A 21,670-nucleotide genomic window follows, 5' to 3' on the forward strand; every position below is an offset into this window, starting at 1 on the left:
GCTGACATCCATGCGGCTAGGGTGTGAAGGGAGGACCGGGGAGCGGCGCTGCGGGTCCAATTGGTCGCGGCCGCTATTTAAATGTGCCGCACAAATCGTTGATTGGTCGCGGACTTGGCCCGCGGCCAATCACTGATCTTGCGGCCAAAGTTAAACACTACTGTGCTGATTGGTCACGGACGCTGCCCGTGACCAATCACCGATTTGGGCGCCAAATTTAAATATCGGCCGCGACCAATCACCGATCTTGGCTCCACATTTAAACACCGCTGTGCTGATTGGTCGCGGCCGATATTTAAATTTGGCGCCCAAATAGGTGATTGGTCGCGGGCAGCGCCAGCGACCAATCAGCGATTTTTAACACAAATGTCCGGACCTTTGTAACACCATGCGTATACTGTGGGGACATCAGCGGCTAGGGTGTGAAGGGAGGACCGGGGAGCGGCGCTGCGGGTAGGGATACTTCTGCTGCGAGCGCCCGCTCATGTCCCGGGTTCTCACAGCAGAAGTATCCGCACAGGCAGTGGCGCTGACATCCAATTGGTCGCGGACGCTATTTAAAATTGCTGCACAAATCGGTGATTGGTCGCTGTCTTGGCCCGCGACCAATGACTGATCTTGGCGCCAAAGTTAAACACTATTGTGCTGATTGGTCGCGGACGCTGACTGCGACCAATCACTGATTTGGGCGCCAAATTTAAATATTGGCCGCGACCAATCACCGATTTGGGCGCCAAATTTAAATATCGGCCCCGACCAATCACTGATCTTGGCTCCACATTTAAACACCGCTGTGGTGATTGGTCGCGGCTGATATTTAAATTTGGCGCCCAAATCGGTGATTGGTCGCGGGCGGCATCGGCGACCAATCAGTACAATAGTGTTTAAGTTTTGCACTAAGATCAGTGATGGGTCGGGTCCGAAGACGGCGACCAATCATCGAATCGTCTTGGTGGGGAGCGGTGCTGCCTGTGCGGGTACTTCTGCTGCAAGAACCCGGGACATAGCGGGCGCTCGCAGCAGAAGTATCCCGACCCGCAGCGCCGCTCCCCGGTCCTCCCTTCCGCATGGAGGTCAGCGGCGCCGGCGGTCCTTCCGCTGCTACCGGCCGGGAGATGAGCGCCGCGCGCCGCTCATCTCCTGGCTGCATCTCCGTCCCGCAGATGGGTCCGGCGGTCGGGTTCCTTCTGCTGTTGCTGGCCGGGAGATGAGCGCCTCGCGCCGGTCATCCCCTGGCTGCATCGCCGCTCAGCTCCGTCCCGCAGATGAGCCGCTAACGGCCGCCATCTTTTTTTAGAAATCCCCCGGCGCTGATTGGCCGCTGCTGGACCAATGAGCAACGCGGGATTTCCTGGACAGACAGACACACAGACAGACAGACAGACGGGATAAGATGATTATATATATAGATATGCATGACAGTGTAATGGGGTTTTGGGTGTATTATAGATTCCAAATGGTTGAGGATGAACATAATTAAAGATGGGGAAAATGTAAAGGTATGCACAGACTGACCGCGTTTCCCCCTTGAAGAAGACAAGTCTTAGTGTTGTAATGTTATATCATGCGAATTGTGTCCTGCATCTTTTGTAAATATTGTGTAATGAGATAAGTGCTAATGGTATTGTGATGTAATATGAATAGTGTAATGCATTGAGTATGTTAATGATGTATACAGTTGACTATTGGACAACTTAGAGTGAAGGCAAAAGGGCCAACAAGTGCTAAGCATCTCTGGGAACTCCTTCAAGATTGTTGGAAGACCATTTCCGGTGACTACCTCTTGAAGCTCATCAAGAGAATGCCAAGAGTGTGCAAAGCAGTCATCAAAGCAAAAGGTGGCTACTGTGAAGAACCTAGAATATAAGACATATTTTCAGCGGTTTCACACTTTTTTGTTAAGTATATAATTCCACATGTGTTAATTCATAGTTTTGATGCCTTCAGTGTGAATGTACAATTTTCATAGTCAGGAAAATACAGAAAAATCTTTAAATGGGAAGGTGTGTCCAAACTTTTGGTCTGTACTGTATATCTACCACCTACCCATCCTCTTATTCTGCAACTGATCTAAGACTAACATCTTCCATAATCCAAGCCTCCCACTTCCATCTCCAAAACTTCTCTGGTGCTGCACCAGTTTTCTGGAATGCACTACCCCAGATTGTCCGATTTACACCCCACATTTTTAAGCGGGCTTAAAAAAACACATTTCTTTAGACAGGCTTATGAAGTCACTAATCGAACTGTCCCTCCTTCCCCCTTCCTCAGAATCCTGTGTCATCTTCCCCACTTCCTCCATGCCCCCAATAGCACTTGGTGACTGTATATGTACAGATATTGGCCGGTGACTGGATCATGCAGCGTTATATCATAACCCCTATTAATTACACTGATGGCCGGACCGTACATGAATGCACGTTCTACCTATTGTGTCCACCCATCTTCTGATAGATTGTATGTCCTTGCTTATAGCACAGCGCTGCGGAATATGTTGGTGCTATATATATAAAAATGATTATTATTAATTATTATTATTATTATACAGACATGTGGCATATGCATACACGACTGTGTATACTATATTGAGTGATATTATTGTCAGCCCCTTTTACCGCTCCTTTTCACCAGTGATCACATTTTTGAACCTCTTTACCTGTTTTTAACTCATTTAAATAAAAGTTTATACGTTTTTCTGGACTCCTTTTTCTCCTGTTTTTGTACCTGTATAATGGGGCGGCCTTACTAAGATACATGTTTTCAACATGTAAATCTGGGACTATTTACAAATGTGCTTTATACAGTATACTAATATGTGCTATATACCCCTGATATACAGTCATGGCCAAAAGTATTGAGAATGAGACAAATAGTAATTTTTCCAAAGTTTACTGCTTCATTTTTTGTAATGGCAATTTGCATATACTCCTGAATGTCAAAGAGTGATCAGCTTAACAGCAATTACTGTACTTGCAAAGTCAATATTTGCCCAGAAAATGAACTTTAACCCCCAAAACACATTTCAACATCATTGCAGTACTGCTTTAAAAGGAGCAGCTAACATCGTTTTAGTGATTGATCCATTAACACAGGTGTGGGTGTTGATGAGGACAGGGCTGGCGATCAATCAGTCATGATTAAGTAAGAAAGACATCACTGGACACTTTAAAAGGAGGCTGGTTCTTGGTATCATTGTTTCTCTTCAGTTAACCATGGTTATCTTTAAAGAAACACGTGCAGCCATCATTGCACTGCACAAAAATGGCCTAACAGGGAAGAGTATCGCAGCTACAAAGATTGCACCTCAGTCAACAATCTATCGCCTCATCAAGAACTTCAAGGAGAGAGCTTCCATTGTTGTCAAAAAGGCTCCAGGGCGCCCAAGAAAGACCAGCAAGCACCAGGACCGCATCTTAAAACTGTTTCAGCTGCGGGATCGGACTACCAGCAGTGCTGAGCTTGCTCAGGAATGGCAGCAGGCTGGTGTGAGTGCTTCTGCACGCACTGTGAGGCGGAGACTCTTTGAGCAAGGGCTGGTTTCAAGGAGGGCAGCAAAGAAGCCACTTCTCTCCAGAAAAAACATCCGGTACCGACTGATATTCTGCAAAAGGTACAGGGAGTGGACTGCTGAGGACTGGGGCAAAGTCATTTTCCCTGATGAATCCCCTTTTCGATTGTTTGGGACATCTGGAAAACAGCTTATTCGGAGAAGAAGAGGTGAGCGCTACCACCAGTCTTGTCTCATGCCAACTGTAAAGCATCCTGAAACCATTCATGTGTGGGGTTGCTTCTCAGCCAAGGGAATCGGCTCACTCACAGTCTTGCCTAAAAACACAGCCATGAATAAAGAATGGTACCAGAATGTCCTCCAAGAGCAACTTCTCCCAACCGTCCAAGAGCAGTTTGGCGCCCAACAATGCCTTTTCCAGCATGATGGAGCACCTTGCCATAAAGCAAAGGTGATAACTAAATGGCTCATGGAACAAAACATAGAGATTTTGGGTCCATGGCCTGGAAACTCCCCAGATCTTAATCCCATTGAGAACTTGTGGTCAATCATCAAGAGACGGGTGGACAAACAAAAACCAACAAATTCTGGCAAAATGCAAGCATTGATTATGCAAGAATGGACTGCTATTAGTCAGGATTTGGTCCAAAAGTTGATTGAGAGCATGCCAGGGAGAATTACAGAGGTCTTGAAGTAGAAGGGGCAACACTGCAAATATTGACTTGCTGCATTAACTCATTCTAACTGTCAATATAACCTATTGGTACTCATAATATGATTGCAATTATATTTCTGTATGTGATATAAACATCAGACAAACACTAATAAAAACCAGAGGCCAGCAGATCATGGGAAAATATCATTTTGGTGTCATTCTCAAAACTTTTGGCCATGACTGTATATGACCAGTGGCTATGTACCTCTATATACAGTACTCCTCTATACACAGTACGTTTCGTCAGGTGACTGTAAGGATTGTGGATCTGAATCCCATTTGTGAATTTTGGGGTGATTTAGGAAAGTGACTGTGGCCGTACTGTCCGGAGCTGACAATCTCTCACAGGCGCCCCAATATCTTGTGGAAGGTGGAGGTCTTCATAGCAGCTAAACACTATATTATGTCTAATGGTGCAGACATAGGCTGGCTGATGTTAGTGTGCTGGCGGGGGGGTCACATACTTTTGGCTCACCTGACTCTCCCAATGGTGTAGCAGCGGGCCTCCCCATCACTGCTCCGCACCACCCTGAGGAAGTAGCTTGGCTGCAGCTGTCTGATCTCCAGCAGGACCATGGCCAAGTAATGAATGAAAATCAAGGTGTCCACCAGCGATACCGTGTACTGGACCACGGTCAGAAGGTTCTGCTCCGGTTGACCTAGAATTCGCACTGCATAGAACAGCCAATAGGAGAGCAGGAGGAGACTGAGGAGCAGAATAAGGAGGGCGCGGAACTCCACCAGACGTGGCAAAACATACCGTGGGCTCCGACAGAAGAGCGCCCAAGAGCTCAGGACGAGAAAAAGCAGCTTAAAGGCAACTGAGATGTAAAGCCCCTCACAGATCGCTCCGCAGGGCTCCAATCTAGAAGCCCACAGCACCTGGGGCAGTATGATGAACAATGGTGGGGTCAGGACTGTAAAGGCCAACAGGATACAGAACATGTAGAATCTCAGCATCGTCCGAGCATCACGTCTATTGGATTCCATGGGTCCACTTCTAGGGACCAGCTCCTCCAGGGACGCGCTCCGCTCAGAGGTCACCGCAGTGGTGGTCTCTCCCCACATGTCATCCTATGAAACAGTAAGATATTAGGAAGATAGATAGGTAGATGCATAATAGAAAGATAGATAGATAGATAGATAGATAGATAGATAGGTAGATAGATAGGTAGATAGATGATAGATAGATAATAGATAGATAGATAGATAGATGATAGATAGATAATAGATAATAGATAGATAGATGATAGATAATAGATAGATGATAGATAGATAATAGATAGATAGATGATAGATAGATAGATAGATAGATAGATAGATAGATAGATAGATAGATAGGTAGATAGATAGAGATATGAGGAAGATATACAAGTAGCTAAATATGAGATAAACAGCCTACGACACCAGACAAGGGCAATACAAAACCATTTACTCAGGAGGAAAAAGCAAAGTCACATCTCCATGAATTCTCATTCTGGGGACTATGGGACCACATGGGCACAAGCAACAAGTAAAGCAACAACTGTCACGATTCCACCTTTCAATGTGTCTGGATGCTGTGAATTACTGTCTGCCCCCTAATCTAGACCAGGGTTAGAATTAGCTGAGCTGTCAGTGTCTTGAATGACAGTTTAGCCATCCAATCAGGGCCAGGGTGTGCCGTGGCTTCATCCATGTGTCTCCTGTCCGGATAATTACCTGTCTATTTAGCCAGCTCTCTGCCGCAGACTCCTGCCAATTGTAGCTTCTTGCTGACTGGTGTATGTTTGCCTTGTTGCTTTGTGCTGTGATCTACTGCGGCCTGACCTAGGACCGCGCTCCGACCTTCCATTTCCTTTGACCCTTTGCTTGATTTTCTATCTTCCTGGCTTTTGACCCCTGGACTGTGACCTGACTATTCTTTTGTCTCACCCCTCAGTCTATGACGTATCCTCCTGTCTTCTGACCTCGGATCTTTTGACTACCCAGCCTCACGGTTTGTTTGTCAGTAGTGACTGGCATCACAACATCCATATTCAAAACTACAACATCTGGCCAAAGTACTTCAGAGACCTCCACAAAGAAATCTGGAAGGAACAACTAAGCCAAGAACAGAAAAACCTAATGGCAAAACTAATGGCAATGGAGGAAAAAAATGAAAGATTTCCAAAACGCTCTGGATACATCAATCACATTGCAAAGAATCTCATCCAGTGGCCTGGAGGGAATCCCACCAGAAATGCTGAAATATAGATGTTACGGGGCACTGTTCATGGAAACCTGGCAGCCGCCAATAGAGCTTCCATGGACAGGTTTAGCGCAAGCCAGTCTGTCTACCAGACCTCAAAGGGTTGCCCTGGTCTTCACCCCTTATCCACTGTACAGGGATCAGGACCTACACGAGTACCCCCAGGCTGGGACCAGAGTCAGCTGCTGACCAGTGGAGCAAACTAAGGACTATTGTGTGGTCAATACCAACAGGTCGCGTCAGGGACAATATCAGAAAACATCAAGTGGTCAAAATACAAGTCAAGTTCAGAAAACAGGATAAATCAGGAGGCACAGCAGAAGCAAAGACTGGTGTTATAGGCAAGGTGGGCAGAACTTATAGACTGGCAGTGGAAGTCAGAGCTTCAGAGGTGTAAATAGCAGACGGCCCCGACCTCAGGAAGGAGGAATCAAAAGGAGTCAAGAAATACCCACATAGCTCCCTGATTTAGCAGCAGCAAAAGTCCCAGGAATATAACAAGACCGTCACCGTCTTGCATTGCCCTGAACACAGCGCACCAGAAATTAAGTCCACAAGAAAGACAGACCACCAGAAGGACAGATTGCCAGAAATACAGCCCACCAGAAACACCTCGCACCAGAAAGGCAGCCCATAAGAAAGGCAGCCCACCAGAAACACAGCCCACCAGAAACACAGCCCACCAGAAACACAGCCCACCAGAAAGGCAGCCCACCAGAAAGGCAGCCCACCAGAAACACAGCCCACCAGAAACACAGCCCACCAGAAACACAGCCCACCAGAAAGGCAGTCCACCAGAAACACAGCCCACCAGAAACACAGCCCACCAGAAACACAGCCCACCAGAAACACAGCGCACCAGAAACACAGCGCACCAGAAACACAGCCCACCAGAAACACAGCGCACCAGAAACACAGCGCACCAGAAACACAGCGCACAAGAAACACAGCGCACAAGAAAGACAGTGCACCAGAAATACAACCCACGAGAAACACAGCCCACCAGAAACACAGCCCACCAGAAACACAGCCAACCAGAAACACAGCCCACCAGACAGACAGTGCACCAGAAAGGCAGCGCATGAGAAAGCCAGCGCACCAGAAAGACAGCCCACCAGAGATACAGGAATAGCAGAAGTATCAGAGCTGAGCAGATCCCCTCTACCCTCTAGATAAGGTAGTAGCCATCTAAGCCTCTATCTCCATAGAGTCCTGCTACGTGTAGGTGGTCCACGCAAACCAGGAGCCCAGGAACAGCTCAGCTAAACCTTCCAGACCGAAGAACCAACCACAGCAGCCTGACAAAAGCCAGAATTAGGAAGATGGTAGATGAGGGCCAAGAGAGGTACAGACGTGCGCGAAAGTTTATGAAGAGGGATGAGCAAACTCAAACTGTAAAGTTCAGGGTTGGAACCTGACACCTAGTGTTTGATACCGAACCCCGGACACGGACATTTTACCGGAAGTCCGGTTTACTGTTCGGGTTCGGATGCAGAATGAAGTCTGTTGAAAGGCTGAAGCCAATCAACAAGCTAAACAACCTAAAAGGCTATGAGCACTTCGGAGCCATCACAGCCATGTAAAATATTGGCATGGCTGTGATTTGCCGACACACCACATGACATGACCGGTATAAACGCCGGAAAACGGGTGCCGCCGCCATTCTGCTCTTCTACACTGCACCAAATACTCAGCAGTGAGGGACACTCAGGAAAGTCTTCGATCTCTTCAGGCCCGTGTAGGAGGAAGGGAAAACGTACATTCTGCCGGGAGAAGTGCATGCCATAGATTGTAAGAAGAAATGTGAGACGCCGTGGCCTTCTATACCCCACCCTGGATGAGCCCCAACCGTCACCTCACCGTTCCTGTCCCTAGTCTCTACTCTAGGCAATGCTAATGTGAACTTCGTCCTGTCAAAAAAACTCATTTGAATTAAACTGAAAGTGTTAAGATAATTAGATATGAGATAAAGAGATAAATCCCACCTGCCCCTCCTCGTCTTCCTCTCCTCCTCCAGAGCCCTCCGCTGGTAGCAGACCTTCACTTCTAGGTTCCTCCATGGTGACAGACTGGTGGCCATCAGGACTAGAAAGCAAGAAAAGCTTCTCTTACACTTTACATAGTTCTGCATATTGTGTGGTAAGAGTGGATAGATAGATGATAGATAGATAATAGATAGATAATAGATAATAGATGATAGATAGATGATAGATAGATAATAGATGATAGATAGATGATAGATAGATAATAGATGATAGATAGAAAATAGATGATAGATAATAGATAGATGATAGATAATAGATGATAGATAGATGATAGATAATAGATAGATGATAGATAATAGATAGATAATAGATAGATGATAGATAATAGATAATAGATGATAGATAGATGATAGATAGATAATAGATAGATGATAGATAGATGATAGATAATAGATAGATGATAGATAGATGATAGATAATAGATAGATGATAGATAATAGATAGATGATAGATAATAGATAGATAATAGATAGATGATAGATAATAGATAATAGATGATAGATAGATGATAGATAGATAATAGATAGATGATAGATAGATGATAGATAATAGATAATAGATGATAGATAGATGATAGATAATAGATAGATGATAGATAATAGATAGATAATAGATAGATGATAGATAATAGATAATAGATGATAGATAGATGATAGATAGATAATAGATAGATGATAGATAGATGATAGATAATAGATAGATGATAGATAATAGATAGATAATAGATAGATGATAGATAGATAGATAATAGATAGATAATAGATGATAGATAGATGATAGATAATAGATAGATGATAGATAATAGATAGATAATAGATAGATGATAGATGATAGATAGATAGATAATAGATAGATAGATAGATAATAGATAGATGATAGATAATAGATAGATGATAGATAATAGATAGATAATAGATAGATAATAGATAATAGATAGATAGATAGATGATAGATAGATAATAGATAGATAATAGATAGATGATAGATAGATAGATAGATAATAGATAGATAGATAATAGATAGATGATAGATAGATAGATAGATAATAGATAGATGATAGATAATAGATAGATGATAGATAATAGATAGATAATAGATAGATGATAGATAATAGATGATAGATAGATGATAGATAGATAATAGATAGATGATAGATAATAGATGATAGATAGATGATAGATAATAGATAGATGATAGATAATAGATAGATAATAGATAGATGATAGATAATAGATAGATAATAGATAGATGATAGATAGATAGATAATAGATAGATAGATAATAGATAGATGATAGATAATAGATAGATAATAGATAGATGATAGATAATAGATAGATAGATAGATGATAGATAGATAATAGATAGATAATAGATAGATGATAGATAGATAGATAGATGATAGATAGATAGATAGATAATAGATAGATGATAGATAATAGATAATAGATAGATAGATAGATGATAGATAGATAGATAATAGATAGATAATAGATAGATAGATAGATAATAGATAGATGATAGATAGATAGATAGATGATAGATAGATAATAGATAGATGATAGATGATAGATAATAGATAATAGATAGATAGATGATAGATAGATAGATAATAGATAGATAATAGATAGATAGATAATAGATAGATGATAGATAGATAGATGATAGATAGATAATAGATAGATGATAGATGATAGATAATAGATAATAGATAGATAGATGATAGATAGATAGATAATAGATAGATAATAGATAGATGATAGATAATAGATAGATGATAGATAATAGATAGATAATAGATAATAGATAGATGATAGATGATAGATAGATAGATAATAGATAGATAGATAGATAATAGATAGATGATAGATAGATAGATAGATAATAGATAGATGATAGATAATAGATAGATGATAGATAATAGATAGATAATAGATAGATGATAGATAATAGATGATAGATAGATGATAGATAGATAATAGATAGATGATAGATAATAGATGATAGATAGATGATAGATAATAGATAGATGATAGATAATAGATAGATAATAGATAGATAATAGATAGATAATAGATAGATGATAGATGATAGATAGATAGATAATAGATAGATAGATAGATAATAGATAGATGATAGATAATAGATAGATAATAGATAGATGATAGGTAATAGATAATAGATAGATAGATAGATAGATGATAGATAGATAATAGATAGATAATAGATAGATGATAGATAGATAGATAGATGATAGATAGATAATAGATAGATGATAGATAATAGATAATAGATAGATAGATAGATAGATGATAGATAGATAGATAATAGATAGATAATAGATAGATAGATAATAGATAGATGATAGATAGATAGATGATAGATAGATAATAGATAGATGATAGATGATAGATAATAGATAATAGATAGATAGATAGATGATAGATAGATAGATAATAGATAGATAATAGATAGATGATAGATAATATAGATAATAGATAGATAATAGATAGATAATAGATAATAGATAGATGATAGATGATAGATAATAGATAGATAGATAATAGATAGATAATAGATAGATAGATAATAGATAGATGATAGATAGATGATCGATAGATGATAGATCATAGATAGATAATAGATGATAGATAGATGATAGATAATAGATAGATGATAGATAATAGATAGATAATAGATAGATGATACATAGATAGATGATAGATAGATGATAGATAGATGATAGATAGATAGATGATAGATAGATAATAGATAGATAGATGATAGATAGATGATAGATAGATGATAGATAGATAATAGATAATAGATAGATAGATAGATGATAGATAATAGATAGATAATAGATAGATGATAGATAATAGATAGATAATAGATAGATAATAGATAATAGATAGATAATAGATAGATGATAGATAATAGATAGATAATAGAAAGATGATAGATAGATAATAGATAATAGATAGATATATAATAGATAGATGATAGATAGATGATAGATAATAGATAGATAATAGATAGATGATGGATAGATAATAGATAGATAATAGATAGATAATAGATAATAGATGATAGATAGATGATAGATAATAGATAGATAGATGATAGATAGATAGATGATAGATAGATAATAGATAGATAGATGATAGATAGATAATAGATAGATAGATGATAGATAGATAGATAATAGATAGATAGATGATAGATAGATAGATAATAGATAGATGATAGATAGATGCTACATAGATAGATAATAGATAGATAATAGATAATAGATAGATAGATGATAGATAGATAGATAATAGATAGATAGATGATAGATAGATAATAGATAGATGATAGATAGATGCTACATAGATAGATAATAGATAGATGATAGATAGATGATAGATAGATGATAGATAGATAGATGATAGATAGATGATAGATAGATAGATGATAGATAGATAGATAATAGATAGATGCTACATAGATAGATATGCTTTTCATTTTAAACCATAACTCATTTAAATATGAGGATAAACACTACAGGCAGAGATGGGGCACCGCAATGGGTACACGATTTGCGCCAAGTTACGCAAATTTATATGTAGGGATGTGGGAGCATCACCACATTTTTAACAATGGTAAACTACATCCGGATTTAATGCTGTGGCGCCGCTTCATCGACGACATCTTGTTTATTTGGTCAGGGAACCAGGATTCTCTCCAACAATTCCTCACAGAGCTCAATAATAACGAATTTTTCCTCCAATTCACCTCATCAATAAGCACTGAACAGGTGAACTTTTTAGATTTAAACATATACATCAAGGATAATCAAATATGCACTCGCACTTTTTTCAAACCTACCGACACCAATAGTTATATTCACACTAGCAGTTGTCATCTCCCCAGCTGGCTACTGAATGTACCAAACAGCCAGTTTAAAAGACTCTATAGAAATTGCTCAAAACCAAATGACTTTGAAAATGAAGCCAATCTTTTAACGGCCAAATTCCTCGAGAAAGGATACGACCCATCACTCTTGACCAAGGCCAGAAAAGAGACATATAAAACTCCCCGAACAGAACTAATGGCTTCCATAAAAACCACAAGCGACAACAATAAACAACCTAATGACTCCAACATTGATATCCCTATAATCACCACTTACCATTCCAATACTTACCTCATTAGAAAAATTGTCCAGCATCATTGGAATATCCTCAAGGATGACAAGATTATAGGGGACATGATCCCCCCTAGACCCAGATTCATATTTAGGACAGCCAGAAACTTGGGCAATATAGTAGCCCCATCTATCAAAAATCCTTCATTTACTCCCTTTCCTAAAAGCCCATCTACAAACCCAGTCGGCTTCTTTCCATGTGGGAAGTGCACAGTATGCAAACATCTTCACACCAAAAAACAAAACAAAATATCCCATGGAGATATAGAGTTTCCAATCAAAGACTTCATCACATGTACCACCAAGGGAGTCATTTACGGACTTAAGTGCCCCTGTGACAAGATATATGTGGGTCGCACAATACGTCCCCTAACCAGGAGAGTGGGGGAACACATACGTAATATACGCACCAAATTTGCTAAACACCCCCTCTCCAAACATTTTGCTGATAAACACGGAGGCTCGACTAAAGGCATCCAAATTACTGGCATTCAGACCGTACAAAAACATTGGCGACAGGGTCACTACATTAACCAGATGTCCCGCATTGAAAGTGGCTGGATTTTTAAACTTAATTCACTAAGACCAAAAGGTCTCAATAGTGAGATTGAACTTTTTGCTTTTTAATGAATATCAGAACTTTTTATGCATCATGCTGTTAACCATAGATTTCAAGCATCAAATGTCAAGACTATTACTAACTTTACAGCAAAGTGGAGTCACCAAGGTGTTTGAGATACGAACCATGGTGATCACAGGAACCGATTGATTGCCTTCACCTGCAATTAAATAACACATGAGGACTGAGTACTTACCTATTTAAGGAACCTCCCAGCACTGAAGGACCATCCCTGACGAAGGATTCCGTGCAAATCCGAAACGCGTAGGAAAGGTCCTCAGTGCTACCCATACCCGCTCTATCGCGAGAGATCGCGGGATCTGACGTCACCTACCACGTGACCGGACGCCTCGCCACTCTCCGCAAGCAGGAAGTAGGCACCTTTATACTCTCGCTGCTACCGGAGCCTCTGGCCGGGACTCCGAGTGCAGTGCAACAGGATTCAGCTTCTAAATCCTTACATCAGGTCAGTACCAACGACCTGATCAGTACCTCCATCAAGGGGAGACTCAAGAATCCAACGTGCCTGCAACACCAGCAGCCACCTCCGTTATACCAGGTACACCAGCACAAACTGTGCCTGCCACAGTAAAGCCCTTTTTTTTTTACTCATCGATGCCTTCATGATGAACTTTGTTCTTACTACATAAATTGGAAGCATTCCATATCTTACCAGCCTTTACTCAGGTTGTTCTCTTATATACTCTATATACCTGATTATCTTCCGGTACTCATATTTGTCTATATCTCCCTAGATATATTCATACCTATACCTAATCATAATTATTTATATCTAGCCCTACCAGGTAGGACATCTAACAGCCACGTACCCTACGCAAATCCATACTTTCCATCAACCTCCTACACCTTTCATCCAAGGTATTTTTCCCATCACTGGGAGTCTGTCTGCCACTATTTTGGTTCTTTCCCCTTAACATTATTGTGTCCTGACAGATCTGTCATCCTGACCATTTCCTAGGAGTTCTACCAAACACCACGTCCACATCTATACCCCAATAGGCTCCCATCATTTAGTTCCAGCCATTATCTTTGTCATTCCCTGGAGTCCTCTCCAAGCAAGATTATTACCAACCAATTTGAAGCAGCATCCTTTACTGTGCTCCTATATTGCCCTGAGGAGGCCAGCTACCCCCATTTATCTTATTTTGAATTAACACCAGTTTTAATGTTTCATATTTTTTAACTATTTACCAATAAATATTTATATTTTAAATTATTTTGTTCACAGTTCATTTTTAATCACCTAGACCAGCGCAGATACCTCATCTCTGCTTTTAATTTACTTAGGCAGCCTTTTTGGTTCACTGCAAGTATCAGCTGCAGGTCAAAGGTAAGAGTCTACTAGCGCCCCCTACCAATATTTTATCCATAGATAGATAATAGATAGATGATAGATGATACATATATAATAGATAGATAATAGATAGATAATAGATAGATAATAGATAAATATATACTGTAGATAATAGATAATAGAGAGATAATAGATAGATAATTGATAGATAATAGATAGATAATAGATAGATAAATAATAGATAGATGATAGATAATAGATAGATGATAGATAATAGATAGATGATAGATAATAGATGATAGATAGATAGATAATAGATAGATGATAGATAGATGATAGATAGATAATAGATAGATAATAGATAAATATATACTGTAGATAATAGATAGATAATAGATGATAGATAATAGATAGATAATAGATAGATGATAGATAATAGATAGATAATAGATAGATGATAGATAATAGATAAATAATAGATAGATAAATAGATAGATAATAGATAGATGATAGATAGATAATAGATAAATAATAGATAATAGATGATAGATAATAGATAGATGATAGATAATAGATAAATAATAGATAGATAAATAGATAGATAATAGATAGATAATAGATAGATAATAGATAGATAATAGATAGATAAATAATAGATAGATAATAGATATAATAGATAGATGATAGATAGATAATATAGATAGATAATTGATAGATGATAGATAGATAATAGATAGATGATAGATAGATAATATAGATAGATAATTGATAGATGATAGATAATAGATAGATAATAGAAAGATAATAGATAATAGTTGATAGATAGATGATAGATACATAATAGATACAGTGCTGGCCAAAAGTATTGGCACCCCTGCAATTCTGTCAGATAATACTCAGCTTCTTCCTGAAAATGATTGCAATCACAAATTCTTTGGTATTATAATCTTCATTTAATTTGTCTGCAATGAAAAAACACAAAAAGAATTGTCCTAAAGCCAAATTGGATACAATTCCACACCAAACCTAAAAAAGGGGGTGGACAAAAGTATTGGCACCCTTTGAAAAATCCTGTGCTGCTTCTCTAATTGGTGTAATTAACAGCACCTGTAACTCACCTGTGGCACCTAACAGGTGTTGGCAATAACTAAATCACACTTGCAGCCAGTTAACATGGATTAAAGTTGACTCAACCTCTGTCCTGTGTCCTTGTGTGACCACATTGAGCATGGAGAAAAGAAAGAAGACCAAAGAACTGTCTGAGGACTTGAGAAACCAAATTGTGAGGAAGCATGAGCAATCTCAAGGCTACAAGTCCATCTCCAAAGACCTGAATGTTCCTGTGTCTTCCGGGCGCAGTGTCATCAAGAAGTGTAAAGCCCATGGCACTGTGGCTAACCTCCCTAGATGTGGACGGAAAAGAAAAATTGACGAGAGATTTCAACGCAAGATTGTGCGGATGGTGGATAAAGAACCTCGACTAACATCCAAACAAGTTCAAGCTGCCCTGCAGTCCGAGGGTACAACAGTGTCACCCCGTACTATCCGTCGGCGTCTGAATGAAAAGGGACTGTATGGTAGGATACCCAGGAAGACCCCGCTTCTTACCCCGAGACAGAAAAAAGCCAGGCTGGAGTTTGCCAAAACTTACCTGAGAAAGCCTAAAACGTTTTGGAAGAATGTTCTCTGGTCAGATGAGACAAAAGTAGATGGGAAAAAGCATCAACATAGAGTGTACAGGAAAAAAAAGAGGCATTCAAAGAAAAGAACACGGTCCCTACAGTCAAACATGGCGGAGGTTCCCTGATGTTTTGGGGTTGCTTTGCTGCCTCTGACACTGGACTGCTTGACCGTGTGCATGGCATTATGAAGTCTGAAGACTACCAACAAATTTTGCAGCATAATGTAGGGCCCAGTGTGAGAAAGCTGGGTCTCCCTCAGAGGTCATGGGTCTTCCAGCAGGACAATGACCCAAAACACACTTCCAAAAGCACTATAAAATGGTTTGAGAGAAAGCACTGGAGACTTCTAAGGTGGCCAGCAATGAGTCCAGACCTGAATCCCATAGAACACCTGTGGAGAGATCTCAAAATGGCAGTTTGGAGAAGGCACCCTTCAAATATCAGGGACCTGGAGCAGTTTGCCAAAGAAGAATAGTCTACAATTCCAGCAGAGCAATGTAAGAAACTCATTGATGGTTACCGGAAGCAGTTGTTTTGGGTAAAGGTTGTGCAACCAAGTATTAGGCTGAGGGTGCCAATACTTTTGTCTGGCCCATTTTTGGAGTTTTGTGTGAAATGATCAATGATTTGATTTTTGCTTCATTCTCTTTTGTGTTTTTTCCTTGCAAACAAATTAAATGAAGAGAATAAGACCAAAGAATTTGTGATTGCAATCATTTTCAGGAAGAAACTGAGTATTATCTGACAGAATTGCAGGGGTGCCAATACTTTTGGCCAGCACTGTATATAGATAATAGATAGATAATAGATAGATAATAGATAGATAATAGATGATAGATAATAGATGGATGATAGAAAGATAATAGATAATAGATAGATGATAGATAGTGTCAGTCAAATATGGAAGAACATTTTCCTGTCAGGAAAATTTTCTTCCATATTTGCCTGACAGATAGATAAATAGTAGTGTTGAGTGAGCACTAAAATGCTCGGGTGCTGGAAGCTCGGGCCGAGCTCGCCGTGATACTCAGGTGCTCGACCCGAGCAACGAGCCCAATGTTAGTCTATGAGAGACCCGAGCATTTTTGCGGCGGCACCACCGGCAGTCTGTAGAAAGCCTAAAAAGTGCCCAAAACGATAGTGACAGTGCTCAAATGACATGGGGGCAGCATGGGGATCGCCCCAGGAAGCATTTCTGACCCCCAGGTCACTGCTGTCAACAACGTGGTCAGAGGTATTAAGCCACTTTTACGGGCTCACAATAAAACGTTCAAAAACGAAACTGAAACGGTTTTCCTGTGAAATATGTTAAGGAAGTTCCTTTCCAGGGTAAAGACTTGTGTATAAGGTAAAATAAATAACCAAAACCAAAAATACTCCTCCACACCTTGGGCTATGTTCACAAGTAGCATTTTTTATGCGTTTTTGCACTTTTGTATTGCTTTCAACCGTGACAAATGCATTCACCGGGAAATGTCATTTTAACATTTTACAACCTTATCTGGCCATGTGCTGTGTGACACATGCATACAGTGCTGAAAAGACATGGGAAAAGCATGGGATTAAAAACAACATTTCAATGCCCCTTGGAAGAGCTGTGGAGTTCAGTGTGGTTTAACAAGATGGTTTTAATGCCCCTTGGAAGAGACGTGGAGGTCCCAGTGGAATAAAAAGACAATATCAATGACCCTTGGAAGAGACGTGGAGGTCACAGTAGCTTAACAAGACAATTTTAATGCCCCTTGGAAGAGACATGGAGTTCAGAGTGGTTTAACAAGACGGTTTTAATGCCCCTTGGAAGAGACGTGGAGGTCACAGTAGCTTAACAAGATGGTTTTAATGCCCCTTGGAAGAGTGGTGGAGGTCCCAGTGGAATAAAAAGACAATATCAATGACCATTGGAAGAGACATGGAGGTCACAGTAGCTTAACAAGATGATTTTAATGCCCCTTGGAAGAGACGTGGAGTTCAGAGTGGTTTAACAAGACGGTTTTACTGCCCCTTGGAAGAGACGTGGAGGTCACAGTAGCTTAACAAGACGGTTTTAGTGCCCCTTGGAAGACACGTGGAGGTCACAGTGGAATAAAAAGACAATATCAATGCCCCTTGGAAGAGTGGTGGAGTTCAGAGTGGTTTAACAAGACGGTTTTAATGCCCCTTGGAAGAGACGTGGAGTTCAGAGTGGTTTAACAAGACGGTTTTACTGCCCCTTGGAAGAGACGTGGAGGTCACAGTAGCTTAACAAGACGGTTTTAGTGCCCCTTGGAAGACACGTGGAGGTCACAGTGGAATAAAAAGACAATATCAATGCCCCTTGGAAGAGTGGTGGAGTTCAGAGTGGTTTAACAAGACGGTTTTAATGCCCCTTGGAAGAGACGTGGAGGTCACAGTAGCTTAACAAGATGGTTTTAATGCCCCTTGGAAGAGTGGTGGAGGTCCCAGTGGAATAAAAAGACAATATCAATGACCATTGGAAGAGACATGGAGGTCACAGTAGCTTAACAAGATGATTTTAATGCCCCTTGGAAGAGACGTGGAGTTCAGAGTGGTTTAACAAGACGGTTTTACTGCCCCTTGGAAGAGACGTGGAGGTCACAGTAGCTTAACAAGACGGTTTTAGTGCCCCTTGGAAGACACGTGGAGGTCACAGTGGAATAAAAAGACAATATCAATGCCCCTTGGAAGAGTGGTGGAGTTCAGAGTGGTTTAACAAGACGGTTTTAATGCCCCTAGGAGGATACGTGGAGGTCACAGTAGCTTAACAAGACAGTTTTAATGCCCCTTGGAAGAGACGTGGAGGTCCCAGTGGAATAAAAAGACAATATCAATGCCCCTTGGAAGAGACGTGGAGGTCACAGTAGCTTAACAAGACGATTTTAATGCCCCTTACAAGAGCCATGCAGTACAGCATATTAAAAACATTATTCCCATTATTGAGGAGTGGGTCTCCCATAGTCTTTGCCTATGCCTTCCAAGCAAAAGCTGCCAAAATTAGGATGGATGAACTTGCAATGCTGGCAACACGGATCATGGTCACCCTGGTGGTATAGTGGTGGTGGAGGCTGAGGATAAGGAGAAGAGAAAAAAACAGCCGAAATGAGGAAGCGTATACCCATGTGTGGGTGTGAAGCAGTGCATGGGAATACACCTCCCGAAATAACACAGTGGATTTGACTTTATGTTACTCTGCTCTCATTTCGTGGTGATGAGAAGTCTGGCCCAATCCAGCCCTTGTTCATTTTGATAAGGGTCAGCTTGTCAGCATTGTCATTTGACAGGCGAGTGCGCTTATCAGTTATAATTCCCCCAGCGGCACTAAAAACACGCTCCGATAATGCGCTAGAGGCAGGGCAGGCCAGGACCTCGAAGGCGTACAGAGAGAGTTCATTCCAAGTGTCCAGCTTGGATAAGACTCGCCCAGGGGGAATATAGGGGACTTGGTACCCGGGTCTTGACCTTCTGTGGGATGTCACAGCAGTCGGCTCCCGGGCCCGTACCCTGGGGTCACTCTTTAAAAGGGGGGTTTTGTTAACAGCTTTTGTCTCGTGACGCCACCTGTGGTTCCCGGTAATGAATACCAGCGCTGCTGCAGACCTCTGGGGGTGATGGGATGGCAGCTGGGATGTTTCTGCTCCCCACAGGTGGAGCGGGCCCCCGGGGCAGTGTAGTTGCAGATGGTGATGCTGGGCATTGTAGTGCAGGAGCGGTAGCGTGGTGGAAAAACTGACAGAGACAGTGGAGTGCAGTCGTCCGAGTTTACTCACTGTTCTTTTTAGGTTCCTCGGGTACACTGTCCAGGTGTCAGACTCCCGCCTCGCACTGCGTTTGCCAGGCAGGGGTTCAGCACTCCTTCAGGTGTATCAGAAGCACTTAACGGGACCCCCTTTCTTTATTTTCCTTCCTTGGCCGACTTCCCGTGCTGGGTCTTCTCCCTCCTGCCCTGCGCTCCCCACACACAGTCCCGATCGGGTACTCTGAGATCCCTCTGGGCAACCTGGAGTTCCCTGACCTACTTGGTGCCCTAGGCGGCTAGGGTGAGGTTGTGGTAACTGCACCATAGAAGTGCAGAAGCCTTTGGTTTTTCGAGCCGAGACCTGGAGTAACACGGCTGGTCCAGGGACCGGTTCCCTTCTTGCAGCCTGATCCCTCTGACTCTTGGCAGATTCGGGCGTACGGGTGCCGTCCTACACTCACCGTACCCCCTGGGATCCCTTCTGTTCCCAGAGCATTCCTCCCTTGCTCCCCTCTCACTCCTGGGCCTCTCTTGCTAGGCCCCACTATGGAGCAGAGCTCCTGAAGAGACTCTACTCCCCTCCTCTCCTTACTATTCACTGACTGAACGACTACCTCACTAAGATGGCTTCCCTTTTTATATATATTCTCGAAGTGCTCCCCTGTTCTACGTCCTCCACCCACACCCACTACTGGTTCCCCCTCTCTTTGGTTCCCCCCACTCCAGCCAGGGACAGTGCAGCAGAAGAAGTGCATAATGCCCGTCCAGCCGGCCTGGAGTAGTGTAGTGTTGAGTGCAGGTGTTGGGGTCCCGGGGCAGTACTCCATCCTTACCTGAGAGAAGGAGATGCCACACCTCTGGGTGAGATGCAGTACCTCTGTGGCGACTGAACCCTCAGGGGCGCCACAGATACCCAATAATTAAGAGGCACAGAGGAATCACGGAGGATGCTGGTACGGTCGGCAAGGTACTCCCTCACCATCTTTTGAAACTTTCCAGTCCTTGTGAGAGTACCCCGCGCCTCAGGGCCTGTAAGCTGGGCGGGTCTCAGAAAACTGTCCCAGAATGTTGACAGTGTTCCCCTGCCTCTGCTGGATTGGAGTTGCGTCTCTCTCGCCTGTACGCCTTGGTTGGTCAACGAACTGTGACCTCTGCCGCCAGCGTTTTCAGATGGGAATTTTTTTAATAGTTCTGCAACAAGGGCCTTCTGGTACTGCCACATTTTTGTAGACCTGTCCGCCTCAGGAATAAGAGAGTGAAAGTTCTCCTTGTAGCATGGGTCTAAAAGTGTCACCAACCAGTAATGACTGTCACCCAACATTTTGACAACGCGAGGGTCACGGTTAAGGCAGCGTAACATAAACTCAGCCATGCGTGCCAGACTGGTAACGGGCAAGACTTTCGTGTTCTCACCAAGATGACGACTGACCAGGTTCTCCTCCTCCTCCTCCTCCGCCCTGTCACCAGGCCACCCACGCTGAACCGACGGTATGACAGTTGTACAGGTACTACCGTATACAGCGCATGATACCAGCTCCTGTTCTTTCTCCTCCTCCTCTTCCTCCTCCTCCTCTCCCTTATTGTCCCCCAATGCACGTTGGGATGAGATGAGGCTGGGCTGTGTGTAATCACTAGT

General features: G+C 41.8%; 1 protein-coding gene across 4 annotated transcripts in view; it reads right to left on the reverse strand.

The window, feature by feature from the left end:
* Window positions 1-21,670, reverse strand: part of LOC141241617 (vang-like protein 1) — a 191,929-nt gene that overhangs the window by 125,883 nt on the left and 44,376 nt on the right. For 2 of the 4 annotated variants that reach the window (XM_073668786.1, XM_073668785.1), the window contains exons 2-3: window positions 8,439-8,538; window positions 4,699-5,297 (exon numbers count right to left, since the gene is read on the reverse strand). In XM_073668786.1, coding sequence (XP_073524887.1) covers window positions 4,699-5,297; window positions 8,439-8,538 — 699 coding nt within the window. Of the gene's footprint in view, window positions 1-4,698; window positions 5,298-8,438; window positions 8,539-13,796; window positions 13,873-15,456; window positions 15,582-21,670 lie in introns of those variants that run through there. The other 2 variants (XM_073668783.1, XM_073668784.1) reach the window with 2 other exon arrangements.

This window comes from Phyllobates terribilis, unplaced genomic scaffold (genome assembly GCF_046119375.1).
Source record: "Phyllobates terribilis strain yellow unplaced genomic scaffold, ASM4611937v1 Scaffold_2__4_contigs__length_985480577, whole genome shotgun sequence".
NCBI classification, from domain to species: domain Eukaryota; kingdom Metazoa; phylum Chordata; class Amphibia; order Anura; family Dendrobatidae; genus Phyllobates; species Phyllobates terribilis.